This window comes from Archocentrus centrarchus, chromosome 1, assembly GCF_007364275.1.
Source record: "Archocentrus centrarchus isolate MPI-CPG fArcCen1 chromosome 1, fArcCen1, whole genome shotgun sequence".
Lineage (NCBI taxonomy): Eukaryota > Metazoa > Chordata > Actinopteri > Cichliformes > Cichlidae > Archocentrus > Archocentrus centrarchus.
The window spans coordinates 10,452,497-10,466,846 of NC_044346.1; the positions used below are offsets into that span (position 1 = coordinate 10,452,497).

A 14,350-nucleotide genomic window follows, 5' to 3' on the forward strand; every position below is an offset into this window, starting at 1 on the left:
TCTTGGGTTGCTTTTGTAATACGCTTTGGGTCATTATCTATTTGCACTGTGACACATTGATCAGTTTTGCAGCATCTGACTGAATCTGATCATTACACAGTGAGATGTTACACAACTACATATTCATATTGTACCGCTATTCACCTTGTATAATAAGTGCCAGTGTCTGTCTGTGAGCTTGCATTACTGATGTCGTAGGAGCACAAATCTGCAGTCACATTTGATAATCCAATAAAGCCAGTCAGCCCTCCTCCACCCCAAAATGTTTCTTTGTCAGTGTGTTGCTGTCTGGAATGTTTGACTTTTACTCTTAATAATGTTTATCTGCAGACTTTCATGCTAGAAAGCTGTTTTCCGATTCTTTAGCTGAAAGTGGAAAGTGTCTTTAAACTCATCTTAAAATTAAGACTTAAATTTTAATCAAGCAGTGGCTATGGTAATGGTCAGTCTCCAGAAAGTTAATATCCTTGCAATATTCTTTTGAAGCAATGGGTGTCTGCATGTTTGGGTTTGAGCACCTGATTGAGATAGTAGTAAGTCTCAGCTTCCTGCAGGTACAGTGAGTGCTTCTCATGAGGAGGAAGGCCTGCCAACATCTCATAGAAGATGTGATAGTTCCTCTCTGATTTGGCCTGCAAATATTTACACACACACACACACACACACACACACACAGAAAAAAAGTCATCCTGACACATGTTCACATACACTAGAACTGCTTTGAAGTTTAAATCTTATCTCATGAAACAGGCATATGTAAGACTGTTGACAGAGTAATTCATATTTGAGGAAGACTAAAAGGATGAGTGGCTGGATGAAACATGAAGAAAGCGTTAGGCAACTTTCATGCTGTCTGTCTCTATGTCTCTTTATTTCTCTATGTCTCTCTATTTCTCTAACACACTGCTGTCTGTCATTTAAAGCCATTCAGACATAGGTCACTGTTATGAGAACCACAGTATGTGCACATTTAGCTCTCCCTGGTCATTTAGAGCAGGTCTCTCTCTGTGTTGCATAGTACTACAGCAACTGCCCCCCCACACACACACACACACACAGGCTTAGAGGTATATCTGGAATGGGAACAGCAAAAACACATCATAGAGCAAATTAGCAACTTCACTTGGACTTAATTGCACAGGAGAGACATGCACTGTTATGACTTTGTGCTTGCCTATTTTTCAGTGCAAATGCAGTTCAGTAACAAGGTCTCACTAGGTACTAGTAGGATTCCTGTTGCAAGGTTTACAGAAAAGTGAGCAGGGTGTGCTTATAAGGATAGAACGTGACATGTTCAGATGCCGTCAGATTAATGGAACAGGGTTCGTGACTCAGTGGTAAAAAGACTCCACTCGATGTGCTGTGTGAATACGTGTCTTTGAGAGTTTTTCACCTGAAAGACAATGCGGGACTTCTCCAACAGGTACTGAGACGTTATGGCACCACTGATTACACCCCTGGTAAATTGACACAGGCAGGTATACACGCACACACACACACACACACACACACACACACACACACACACACACACACACACACACACACACACACGCAAAGACTGAGTTAAGTAACAAGTCATGCATGTGTAATGTGTTATCTGTCACCGTTCTAACAGAAGATCAACTCCTCATCTAAGCATCTAACTGTGCCACTGGGACATATTAGCATATTCTCCACTAAACCCATTGCATGTGTGTGTGTGTGTGTGTGTGTGTGTGTGTGTGCGTGCATTTGCATACAGCAGTTCTAGAGCTAGGCTAGCATAGAGACCGCTCGTTGTCATCACAGAAATGTCATTATAAGAGCTCATGCTGAGCTGAGAGAAACTATAGCAATTCTGCACTCTTCAGTGTAGGCAAATTGCCATTTGATAAAATTTTAATGGAAATATTATTTAAATTGATGATATACATAAGCTGTGGACGCACACTACCAAAGCAACAGTCTACTGTAGTCTGGCATCAAGGTTTTCAATAAATATTCTTGCAATTTTACACATTTCCTAGATGGTTTAATGTTTGAATATGCTGCTTACTCTACTATTGTTTACACTTTTTGCTGTAACAGTAGAGATGACTTACAAATCATGAAAGTACTGCTCATAAATGGAAAGTCTTCAGTTGTCCTAAACTACACATCATGCATTGTGGAACACAAAAAAAGCTGTTTCTACAGAAAATAAATTCATGAATACAGTGCAGCATTGTTTGGTCTCACAAGGTCTCTCCAGGCAGTGAGATGAAGGTCAGTGAGAACTTGTTCATGCTAACTGATGAATTAAATTTGGTTAATAAGGTCTGACTGTGATGATCTAAAGAGGAGGGAAGTTTCCTTCTTCTTTTCTCCCAAACTTGAAGCTCTTAGTGTTTTTGTTTTGGTTCTTCACTCTATTGGTAGAAATTAACCCGGCCATGGGGGTGGTTGTCACAAGATACCAGGAAGGGCATCAGGCATAAAATCCATCCTTTTCAGGGTCACACCTATGAGTAATTTACAAATCACCAATTAACCTAACCCCACTAACTGCATGTCTTTGGACTGTGGGAAGAAAACCGGAGTACCCAGAGAGAACCCACGCAAACACGGGAGAACATGCAAACTCCACACAGAAAAGTCCTGGCCAAGGTGGATTCGAACCCAAGGAGGGCCTTGCTGTGAGACAGCAGTACTAACCACTTCACCACCTTTTTGCCCCAGTATAAAAACTTTGCAGATCAAAAATGTTGATCAGAAATAATGCACAGGGTGAGGTAGGGGCAGAGGATCTGCTGTGGCAACACCTAAAGGAAGCAGATGATTGGCTGAAGTTGTAACTACTCACTGGTCCATGTAGATCTGTGTGTATTTGCCAAAGCGTGAAGAGTTGTCATTGCGCACTGTTTTGGCATTCCCAAAAGACTCCAACAGGGGCGTGGCCTCTAGGATCTGACCAGTCAACACAGACAGAAACACAACCACGAGCTCTTTAAATAGAATTGTTTTTTGTAATATGAGCAAAATATTGGGGAAGTGGTGAGAATACTTTACCTCTATCTGATGGAAGATGATAGATATGAAGAGAGGGGGGAAAAAAGTTAGTTTAAATGGACTAAATATGAACTTCATTCTGTATCCTTATACAAAAAAAATGTGGATACTGGACGCATACCTGCTGTGCGACATTGCGTTTGTGGTGTATGGCTGTCAGGTAACGCAGGATCAGTTTAGTGGCCTCAGTCTTTCCTGACCCGCTTTCTCCACTAGCATAACGAAAACCATCAACATGAGTCTTTTATAGCACTTGTTTTTGTTACCCCCCAGCCCTAAAAATTCAATGTGTGGAAAAGCAAAAAGTACTTTTCAATATTCAAACAGCATTTCACCGTTCCAAAGATTTGACTTTAATCAGCATTTCATACCTGATCACAATACACTGGTCCTTTTTGGCATCCATCATGGTGGTATATGAGAGATTAGCAATGGCAAAGAGATGACTGCAACACAACAGAACATTTCTAATGAGAAAAAAAAATCCCACATGCTCATCAGCTGTGTGTACGTGTCTGCACGGTGTGTGTAGAAGTGGTAGTGAAATCCATAACCAAACTCTCCCTTGGCAACAGACCATTAACAGTGTAACAGGAGCCTCTTACTAACACCTGAGAGTGCTGGCCTTTAACACCTTTATTTACCACCATACAGCACCTCAGAGCGCAGCTTACGACACATGTAGACAGATGTAGTGCGACAGTATAAGCCCACACAAGCACAGACGCAGCTGTGAAGGTTTCAGTTAAAATGTGTGTTATTAAAAAAAAAAAAAAACATTAAATGGGGCACGTCAACATTTGTGCATCTAGATTTTTGGTTGAGTTGTGCAGTTTGGGAGAAATTAGCAGTATACTGTAGCTGCCTTTCTCTTGAATACAGTGCAATAAATGGCATTTGCCTTGAGGTGCTCAAAGCCAAATTGAAAAACTCAGCGACAATGTCTCTTTCAGGAAATCACAAACCATTTACTCCAAAAATCCACAAACCTTGTTGTGAGTAGTTTCACAAAGGAACTCTTTTTCTTTCCTCTGAACTGCACCAGCGAACTGTATCACTGCGCCTGAGAGGAATTTAAACAATCCAGCTGAACTAAATGTTAACTAAATGTTAGCTGCATAGTTCTTTTTGCTTTACAAACAGCAAATAAATAAATAAATAACAGAAAAAAATAACTCCTGTTGACTTTTTCAGTTTAGAACCACCAGGCTAAGTACCATATTCAAGACAAGGCATACATCTTCATAGCTGATATCTCCAAAACTGGGTAACTCACTTCTAAATAGTCTAGAGGGGTCATTCTGTTTCATCAAAGTTTAACTCTTCATAGGGCGAAGTGACTATTTTTGGTTAAGTTCCCACACTTTATATTTGATGACCATCCCGCACCTCAGTGAGGTTAAGAAGCATGTGGTCATGAAGAAATGGTCTAATGTTGTAGAAACTTATAATGTGTATGTTGTAATGTTCTAAAATACACATTCCTTTCACCATATACGTTTTCCTCGTACACCTCTTGGATTTTTTTTTTTAACCACTTATGGGCAAGGAACCAAATATGGTAATTTCACTGACCTTGATTTTATACATGAAAATGAAACATGTTGAAAAATGTCAGAAAAGTAATTAATTAGGTCCAATAACACTCTAAGGTTGAAATTTTGAATTCCAAAGTATTTCAATGAGTGCCTTATAAAGGGTTTTAATTTTTTTTTTTTTTCCATCCAACTTCAGTGTAATATTCCACAGGTGTGATACTATTGGCCGAATCTAAACCTACTTTTTAAGAAAGAGCAAGTTTCTGTTAATATTATATATTAATATTAGATTATATTGTGATGATGTACTTTTGGTTGGCTAGAAAAATGTCTAAAAACAGCCCTTCAACCTTCACCCAGGTTTTTCAGAAAACTATTAACAGCAGAGACCTGACATTTTGCAATATTCCTATTAAGAAGTTTATCTTTTCCCTGGAATGTTTATAGGCCAATTTGTAATGGTTGGATTAGAATTTTTTTTTTAGTTGATAAATTGAGACAGAATGACCCACAGAGGATTATCACTACAGGACTGATAAAAAAAAATGTATGCATTAGATTTGGGGTGAACCTCCCACTTTAAAGAAGATTGTTATGATTGAAAATTGCATGAACCATTCTTCAGGTAAGTTCAGCTGTGTATTAGGGAAGAGGATAAAGATCACTATAAAAAAATACTTTTAGGTCACGACTCTCTGAATTCTGCAAAAAAACTCATGACGCCATTTTTTTTCCCCCAGTGGGTCCTAATCCTCATCCGCAGTTTATTAATAATAAAATACTCAAGAATGTTTTATCTTGCATTACTTCTTTGCTGACAGTCTAACAGGTCAGACACACACACGCGTGCGCACGCATGCACGCATGCACATTCAGATCTTACGGGGGGTTATCACTCAGTCCATGGCCTTCATAAAGGAGCACCATGTCCGTGCCGTAAATGTTGAGCAACTTGTACGGATTCACGGACACGAGGATGCTGCCTATGTAGGTCTGAGGGGAAGACACAGAGAGGACGGAAGGACAAGAGGGAGGGTAAATGAATGGAGGCAGTGTCCGTGACATTTAATGATATTGTGTTATTTAATCTGCAAATTAGAGATTTAACGTACATAGACAAGATCATGGTCGTAGCGTTTCTTCAGGTTCATCAGAACAGTGGTCTCATTCAGCTCACTGAAATTAAACACAGGAAATCTAAATTCATGTACTGAGCACATATTGTCCTGCTGAAGCAGCACTCCCACACTCACTTTGATGTCCAGTATTAATTACTTTTCAAAGGCAATCAAGATCTTTCTGATTTCTTAAGACCTGCAGCTGAAAGCAAAACAAATATCTAATGCAGGGTTTTCCTCTGGATGTGAATTGGCCATAGATCAACAGATCTACTTGGGTTAGCTTTTCTTTTTTTTTTAATAACACTCACATACTTAACATATAATTTACATAATGATAGCATTTCAAAGGTTTTCAGAGCCTGCAGGGACACTGAGTAAAGACAAGCTATAGAATAAACTGTGTTACACTATGCTGGGGGAGTACACTGCTTGTATGAGTGTGATAAAAGTAAATAAGAAGTGAGGCTGTTAGTTAATAATGGTTTGTGCTTACGGGAGCTGTGTCATGTCCTCCATTCCCTCCGCCCAGCGTTTAACCCTGTGGCTTGTTGTGGGCATGCTTAGGATAGAATAGATCTGGACACACACATGAAATTTACATAATTAGTCGAACACTCACAAATAACAAAGCCTGAGGCGTATAGTCATGCCTCGATGCATAGCTGATGCAAAATATGCAGAAATTCAGATGTTTATGAACTCTATGAGGAAATGCTGTTAGTGTCATTTAGCTTTAAGGCTCCTTGGTTATTGCTTGAATAATCTCTATATTATACTCATTGCTATACCAATTTATTCTCCACCCACTGTCAAAAGTAACAAAAAGATAATAAAAACTTAAATCCTACTTAAAATGGGTTATTCTTATATTCAGGTACCTTGTCATGCCAGCTTTGACCTGGTACTCTTGGCCGGATGCTCTCTCTCTCCGGAGCCCATTCTGGGTCCTGAGTCTTTCCGTCCACAACTCGAGGTCCTGGTGAATAACCTTCTAACACCCCGTCCTCTTTGTACATCGACCACTTAGCCAAATTCTGGACAGTGCCATGTGGTAAAACCCTCTCCGCTGCCCAAACATCCTCCCCTCCATCCGCTCCTCCTTGGGCATTTCTGGCCCAGTGGCCTGAACGTGGCCCGTATGGAGGAATCACAGCATAGCGATTGTCCTCACCCTGCAGTCCTGTTGGCACCGTGTATGAAGCATAACGAAGCTGCTGGTTCTGGATGGCCTCAGACAAGTTTGGGTTGTGGAACCGCCGTGTGAGAGGAGATTTATCTGCCAGCCTGGAGGGCAAGGAAATGTTCTCATCTATAAAGAGCATGTGACTGTGGTACACCGGCAAAATATGAACATGAAATTGACCTACTGTATGCAAGGCTGAGTGCTGCTAAATGGTCAAATTTAAATTAAAGCATACAGCAGATTTTATACAGTCTATTGAAGATGATATTGGTTTGTCTGTTTTTAGAGCAATACCTGGTTAGTGGTGATAGTTTCCAATAACAGAATAATTTCCTACCTGTATGTGGCACCACGCACTTCTTCCTTCTTCAGTGCAGAGTAAAGGTTGGGAGGTGTGGGTCTGGGTGCACCTGACAGCACAGAGTTTTCTGACAGATGATAGAGACCTGCAGAACGTAGAGCCTGGTTTCGCCTCAGAGCAGATGAAAGGTTTGGAGGCTGGCCAGGGATTACCAGAGACCCATCAGGAAGACGGTATGATGCATTTCGAAGGTTTGCATTTGTTAGAGCCTGAAGGTGGCAGAGGAAAAACAGAGTATTTATTCAAGATTGTAATTGCTGCAGTTCACTGAAATGTCCATATTATTATAGCTCACTTCCACAGTCTATAATAGCTAGAACATTATGTTTAACTTTAGAAATAAAACAGCACTAAAAACATAAATAAATGCAATACAAATAAGTAGTAATAAAATACTGTAGCAAAGTTAAATAATACTATTTTTAACAGGTACACACTTTAGACAGATCAGGGCTAATTGGTTTCCGGGGGTCAATGATGATGGTCCCATCAGGCAGGGTGTAGGACACTCCCTTCAAATAAGGATTCTGCAAGGCAGCTGTCAGGTTGGGGCTCTTTGGTTTTCTGGGGTCAACTATAATAGTTCCATCTGAGAGCGTGTATGAAGCTCCTTTCAAGGCTGGGTTTTGGAGAGCCTAAGTATTAAAACAGAAACACTGTAAAGAAAACTGAACCATTAAGTGCAAATTATTTAGTCCAAAGTGAATTAAAGCAGCAGTTTAGATCAACAGTGATTATTAGCAAAACCGGAGCTACAACTTGTTACCTTGTACACAAGTCCTACTATGTGGGGAAGACAGTTTGGGTTGAAAGAGCAACGACTCCATAACTAACCTTAGCCAGATTTGGTGATATAGGTGTATTGGGGTCTTGAACCCCTTCTGGTAATTTGAAGGAGGCGCTCCGCAGTGCGCTGTTTTGGAGGGCATTGGACAGGTTTGGGGAGACAGGTTTGCGTGGATCAATGATGATAGTGCCATCTGGCAAGGTGTAGGATGCACTTCTAAGGTAAGGGTTCTGAAGTGCTGCTGCAAGATTGGGGGACTTTTGTTTCCCAGGGTCAATCACAATGGTCCCATCGGGGAGAGAGTAGGAGGCCTCACGCAAAGCTGGGTTGTTTAGGGCCTTAGCCAAGTTAGGGGAAATGGGTTGCTGAGTAGAAACAAAGAGAGAAAAATATTCATTACTTTTAAGAAATAGATGGTAAAGGATGAGAAAAGAAAGTGCAACAATATGAAGTAAATTAAGTTAAGAAAGGACCATGAGACATGGTTTACTTGCTGTCTAGGATCTATAATGGTGCCATCGGGAAGAGTATATGATGCAGTCTTAATGTTCTGGTTCTGAAGAGCTCTTGAGAGGTTAGGAGACATTGGCTTCTGAGGCATACGAGGATCCTACGTGGGTAGAGGCAGAGAGTCATGTAGGAGAGTACAATTGTAATAATACTGTACAGCTATTGCTGTAGCCTATGCAGTTGGCATACTCCATTTACACATACCCTGATTGATCCATCTGGCAAGACATATGAAGCTCCACGAATATGCTGATTTTGCAGGGCATGCCCCAGCAGTGGGGAGGAATGTCGAGCTCCATATGGTGAAACCAAAGTTCCATCTGGCAGACGGTAAGATGCCTGCATCAACTGCGGGTTTTTCAGAGCACTTCCTAAAATTGGGGAAGAGTGTGGTTGAGGTCCATATGGAGACCGTCTGAATTCCACAGGAATTTGATAAGAGGCTTGGCGAAGGTTTGGGTTCTGCTGAAGAGCACTGTTGAGCTGAGGCCCAGGTGGTTCATAAGGGTTACGACGCTGCATCATAGGGGATCTCATAGTTGAGACACCCTGCAAACCAGATCGGTTTTGCAGTGCATCGTGGAGCAGTGGTGCAGGGCCAGGCTCGGAGATATAATCATATGGAGTAACAACAGTTGGTCCATATGGCGAACTAAACTGCGGAGTCTGATATGAAGCTACGCCTCTTAGTGCTTGTCCATGTCTCATGGCTTCAGGGAGCACTGGAGATGAAGGTACAGATGGGGCATATGGGGATAGAGGTCTATGAAGAGGAGATACATATGATGCTTCTCTCACTGCCTGGTTTTGCAGCGCTCCAGATAGTACTGGAGAGGAGGGAAGTAAAGGCTGTTCAAAGGGTGAGACTGGCCTTTGTAAAGGTGAAACATAAGATGCATCTCGTACTGCTTGGTTTTGCAGAGCCCGAGACATCATAGGAGATGAAGGGGCCATAGGTTGACCATAAGGTGACATTGGTCTCTGGAATGTGGGAACATAAGAGGCATCACGAATGGCCTGGTTTTGCATTGCACCAGACAATGTAGGGGACAAGGGAACATAAGGTTCTATTACTTCAGGAACCATCTCATCCATGCCTACCATGTGGGCTACCTGTGGTCCAAGAGGGGATGAGAAAGAAGCTTGTTGGAGAGCCTGGTTCTGCAAAGCGCGAGGCAGCATGGGAGAAGAGGGGGCTACAGACTGATGTGATTGCTCAGTGTAAGGATCAGCATAGGGTATAATTTCAGGTGCATAAGTGGGCGAATGGACAGAACGAGGGGACAGGAGGGGGGAGGGATGATGAGAAAGTCGAGGAGAGTGGTGAGGGGATGCAGGATACGGCATGTGTTTAATGGATAGCTGTGGAGAAGCAGGTGACATACTTCTTACAGACCGCTGGGCCACAAGTGGACGTCCTCGAGCAATAGGGCGGGGAGGTAATCTTCCAGATTCTCTTCTCCTGAGGGGAGCACGATGAACCATGTGAGGGGAGTGGAAAGGAGAGGAGTGAAGTGAGGAGTCCACGGTGAGAACAGAAGACCTATTGCTTCTTATAGAGGAGGCACGGAAAGGACGCACATTCTGGGTCGGTGGAGGCACTGGACGTCCACGGAGACCCATAGGGGATGGTCTGACAGTACCTAAAGGAACACTTCCCCCCATCCTAGGCCGGGCCAATGGTGTGGGATCCCTGAGCAGTCGAGTTGAGCGACGAGAAAGAGTAGGGGATGATGGAGCAGGCCGGGGCCCTGCAGGGGATAAACTACGACGAGATGGGGAAGGAGATGGTCTTCTGGTGAGCTGTGGAGAAAGAGGGGGAGATATGTGACCAGGGGAGAGGGCAGGGGATGGTGACCTACGAATATTTCTAGCTTCAAATGGGCTGCGGGCAGGAGCGGGTCCTGGTGGAGGACTTCTCATAGAAGCACGGGGTGATGAAGGTGGAGAACGTCGTCTCACTGATGCTCTCGGTGAGGGCGGGGGACTATGCCGGATCATGGAAGCACGGGGAGAGCGGGAGGGTGAGGGACCTCGAGCCAGGGGAGGGGGTGATCTCTGAGGTTGCATTCTACGACGAGAAAGTGGGGAGGCCATAGGGGAGGAAGGAGGCGAGAGCCGTCTAGACATAACAGAGGGTGGTCTTTGGGCATTTATTAACCCACTCCTCATGGACGGTTGTGGAGAGGGACTGCGTCTTTGTGCAAACACAGGAGAGGGTACTGGGGAAGCCATGGCAGAAGGATGACGTTGCATTTGTGGGGAGGGCATAATGACGGAGCGGCGGGATGGTGTCGGAGAGGGTTGAATGCGGCGTGCTGGAAGAGGGGACATGCTTGCTTGCTTAATAATCATTGCAGTTGGAGTAGGAATGGATGGCGGGCCATAACCCTGCTGCTGTGACATCATCATTGGATCAGTCATCATCTGCTGTTGAAAGAGCACAAAGCTTTGTGTTCAAAAACGAAACACGGACTTTAGCTTGCAATAATTAACAGGCTGTGAAAGCGGTTAGCAGATTTGAAAACAGTGATTTTGTTTGGAATGTTATCTTTCACCAAGAAAAGGTTACATTAATTATTTTAAAAGAACTACTTATTACAGTGTTTGTGATGAGCAAAAAAGGTCAGGTCAGAAAAATGCAGCTATAACTGACTAACACTGGCTTATTGATTAGCCACAACTACGGTACCAGTGTGTCCAAACTTTTGACAGGTACTGTACTCCCAGTTCAACTGAAATCATAGAATATTTTATTTGCTCAAAAACTACTATCACTAATTGTTTACTGTTGCATATTTAGATTTCAATACTCATAAACTAACAATGTTGAGCAGTATTTCCTCCATTTTTAGAATATGTTACGACCTTGTTTCTCCCTGTGGGGGGATTTAAACCAAGGAACTACAATCTGTGTAACTTGACAGGGCAGTGAATATGCAATCTTTAGAATAGTAGGAATAGGAATATGATTTTTTTGGCTTTTTTAAATATTCATATTACAATAAGAATCAGACTGAAAGTCAGCAAAAACACCTTTCTTTGACTCTCTAGCTTTAAAAATATTATCAAACTCAATGACACAGCAAAGCTAGAATTACCTGTGGTGAAATCATCGGTTGCTGTGGCAGCATCATTTGATCTTGAAGTGACATCATTTGCTGTGACATCATTTGCTGTTGTGGGAACATCATTTCTTGTGACATCTGCTGCTGTGGCAACATCATTTGTTGGGGCATCATCTGTTGCTGTGGTAACATAGGCTGTTGCTGTGTTAACATAATTTGTTGCTGTGGCGACATAATCGGTGTTGACATCATTTGGGGTGACATGCTCTGTTCTTGTTGTAACATCATTTGTTGCTGTGGCGACATAGTCGGTGATGACATCATTTGGGGTGACATGCTCTGTTCTTGTTGTAACATCATTTGTTGCTGTGGTGACATAGGGTGTTGCTGTGTTAACATCATTTGTTGCTGTGGCGACATAATCTGTGATGACATCATGTGGGGGGACATACTCTGTTCTTGTTGTAACATCATCTGCTGCTGTGGGGGCATAACTTGGTGCTGATGCGTTGTCATCTGAGGGGACATCATCATTGGTTCTTGAGGGGGCAACAGAGTGTGATGAGAAGATATCATCATTTGCTGTTGAGGTGACATTGCCATCTGTTGCCGTACTGACATCATGTCACCAGGCTGGTCTTCATACTGGATTTCTGACATGTTTTCGAATTCTGGATCCGGTGGCAAAGTGGGTGGTGGAGGCAACGTAACATCTAGACGTTCTTTCCCAAAAAGGCGCACTTGAGGTCTGGGAACTCTAAATGTCATCTCCCCTCCTTGAAATAAACTGCTATCATCTCCATATTGATCCAGCTGGCCTGCATTCTGGTTGCCATACAGGTCCTGTACTTGACCCACTACTACTTGGTCTCCAAACCCAAAGACCTGCTGGCCTCCTTGTGGGAATCCAATTGTCTGCTGGGAGCTGAAGTCTTGGTATGGCATGCCAGTGTCACTATAGCTAAGTTGATAGTCCTGTGCAAACCCACCTTGCATTCCCATCGATGCTGCATAAGGGTTCTCATAATAACCTGCCTGTCCATTGTCATAATAGCCCATTTGTCCACCACCATAGTAAACTGCTTGACCATTTTCATCGTAATAACCCAGATTCTGAGGGTCAAGAAATCCATCTGCCTCTCCACCATACACATGGTCCTCACCCATTAGTGCATAGTAGTCCAGACCCTCATCACCATACATTGCCTGCTGCTGCTGGTAAGCATAGTAATCAGCAGAGGAATAAGGGTCATAGTAATCCCCCATGTTCTCATCATAAAGACCACCAACATAATATTCTGCATTTGTATCATAGACTCCTTCATCCTCATAGTAACTCAGGTCTTGATAGTTTGCTCCCCCTGCACCATTGTCATAGTAGCCATATTGACCCTGGCTTCCATAAGCTGCCTCATCTCCATAACCACCATAGCCATCATCATATCCTTCATAGTCTTTCTGGTAGCCGTACACATCTTCGCCATGTTCATAACCATTGTTATGGTAACCATGGAGATAACGTCTAGAGCTCGCTTTTCGACTGTGTGATCTATGCTCTTGCCAGCCATGATGTCCCGAATTTTCCTGCATTTTGGTGGACAGGAAGCGTTTGGTCAGCCAGTTAGTTGCCGCTGCAACCTTCCCCAGCAACAGACTTCGGTTCTTGAAGTCGTCAGCAGGTCCATCACCATCCTTTTTTCCAAATAAGCCTTTGAAGAAGCCCCCCTTCTTCTCATTAGGGTTGTTCCCTCCTCCCAGACGAAGCAGCATATAAGTTGGCTTCTTCCCACCATTTGCCTTCTCTTTGGCCTCTTTCTCCTTTTTCCTCTTTTTGCTGGCCTTGAACCTCATCATGAATCGAGAGGTGTTCTTGAGTATAGACTTGCGGCGTTTCTTCTTAGCAATGCGGGTCTTTCTCTTCCCCAAACCCAGGAATAAACGTGAAGTACTTTTAAGCTTCTTCCTGCTGTTCCTGCGTCTCTTGAAGCCAGAAAACTTCATGAACATCCTGGACATGTTCTTCAGACCTTTCCTAGGGATTTCTTTGGTTGGAGTCTGTGGAGTTTCCTCTTTCTTTTTGCCCTTTTTCTTCTTCGCGTCAGCATCAGATTTCCCTCCTTTATGGTGACGATCATCCTTGGATTTTTTTTTTGATTTTCCATAGTCCTCATCATCGTCATCCTCCTCCTCGTCTTCATCTTCATCCTCTTCATCATCGTCTTCTGAATATTCCCCACGTCTAGACTTCCCACCTTTCTTTCCTTTAGCTCCCTTGCCTCCTCGCCCCTTCCCTCTCCTATCATCCTCTGAGTCTTCCTCATCATCCTCTTCATCACTAAACTCTTCATCCTCTTCATCACTCAGGAGCTCGTCCTCTTCCTCCTCAGACTCCACTTTCTTACCTTTACCTTTGTCTTTTCCTTTCTTTCCATCATCTTTCCCCTTTGGTGGCTCCTCTTTTCCCTTCTTCCCACCCTTTTTATCATCCTTTCCACCTTTCTTATCATCCTTGCTGGCTTTCTTGTCATCCTTCCCTCCCTTTTTGTCATCCTTCCCTCCCTTTTTGTCATCCTTCCCTTTCTTTTCCTCCTCTTTCTTTTTCTCTGGTTCAGGTTTTCCACCCTTCTTTGCGTCCTTTTTGGGGTCTTTCTTGCCAGGCATTTCGACTAGGGGCACAACATGCCCTCTGTACAAGATCCAGTGAAGCTGACCTTCAAACAGACAAACACAGAGATATTACATGTGCAGAGTT

The 14,350-nt window shown here is 43.1% G+C and overlaps 1 protein-coding gene across 1 annotated transcript in view; it reads right to left on the bottom strand.

Moving 5' to 3' along the window:
• Positions 1-14,259, bottom strand: part of myo15ab (myosin XVAb) — a 55,849-nt gene extending 41,590 nt beyond the window's left edge. Inside the window, exons 1-16 of the mRNA XM_030735501.1 lie at positions 11,953-14,259; positions 11,632-11,802; positions 8,735-10,960; positions 8,511-8,630; positions 8,068-8,385; positions 7,671-7,868; positions 7,210-7,442; positions 6,568-6,973; positions 6,183-6,265; positions 5,681-5,744; positions 5,452-5,561; positions 3,402-3,476; positions 3,146-3,242; positions 2,825-2,928; positions 1,394-1,457; positions 519-632 (exon numbers count right to left, since the gene is read on the bottom strand). Coding sequence (XP_030591361.1) covers positions 519-632; positions 1,394-1,457; positions 2,825-2,928; positions 3,146-3,242; positions 3,402-3,476; positions 5,452-5,561; positions 5,681-5,744; positions 6,183-6,265; positions 6,568-6,973; positions 7,210-7,442; positions 7,671-7,868; positions 8,068-8,385; positions 8,511-8,630; positions 8,735-10,960; positions 11,632-11,802; positions 11,953-14,259 — 6,690 coding nt within the window. The remainder of the gene's footprint in view (positions 1-518; positions 633-1,393; positions 1,458-2,824; positions 2,929-3,145; positions 3,243-3,401; positions 3,477-5,451; positions 5,562-5,680; positions 5,745-6,182; positions 6,266-6,567; positions 6,974-7,209; positions 7,443-7,670; positions 7,869-8,067; positions 8,386-8,510; positions 8,631-8,734; positions 10,961-11,631; positions 11,803-11,952) is intronic.
• Positions 14,260-14,350: the final 91 nt, after the last annotated feature.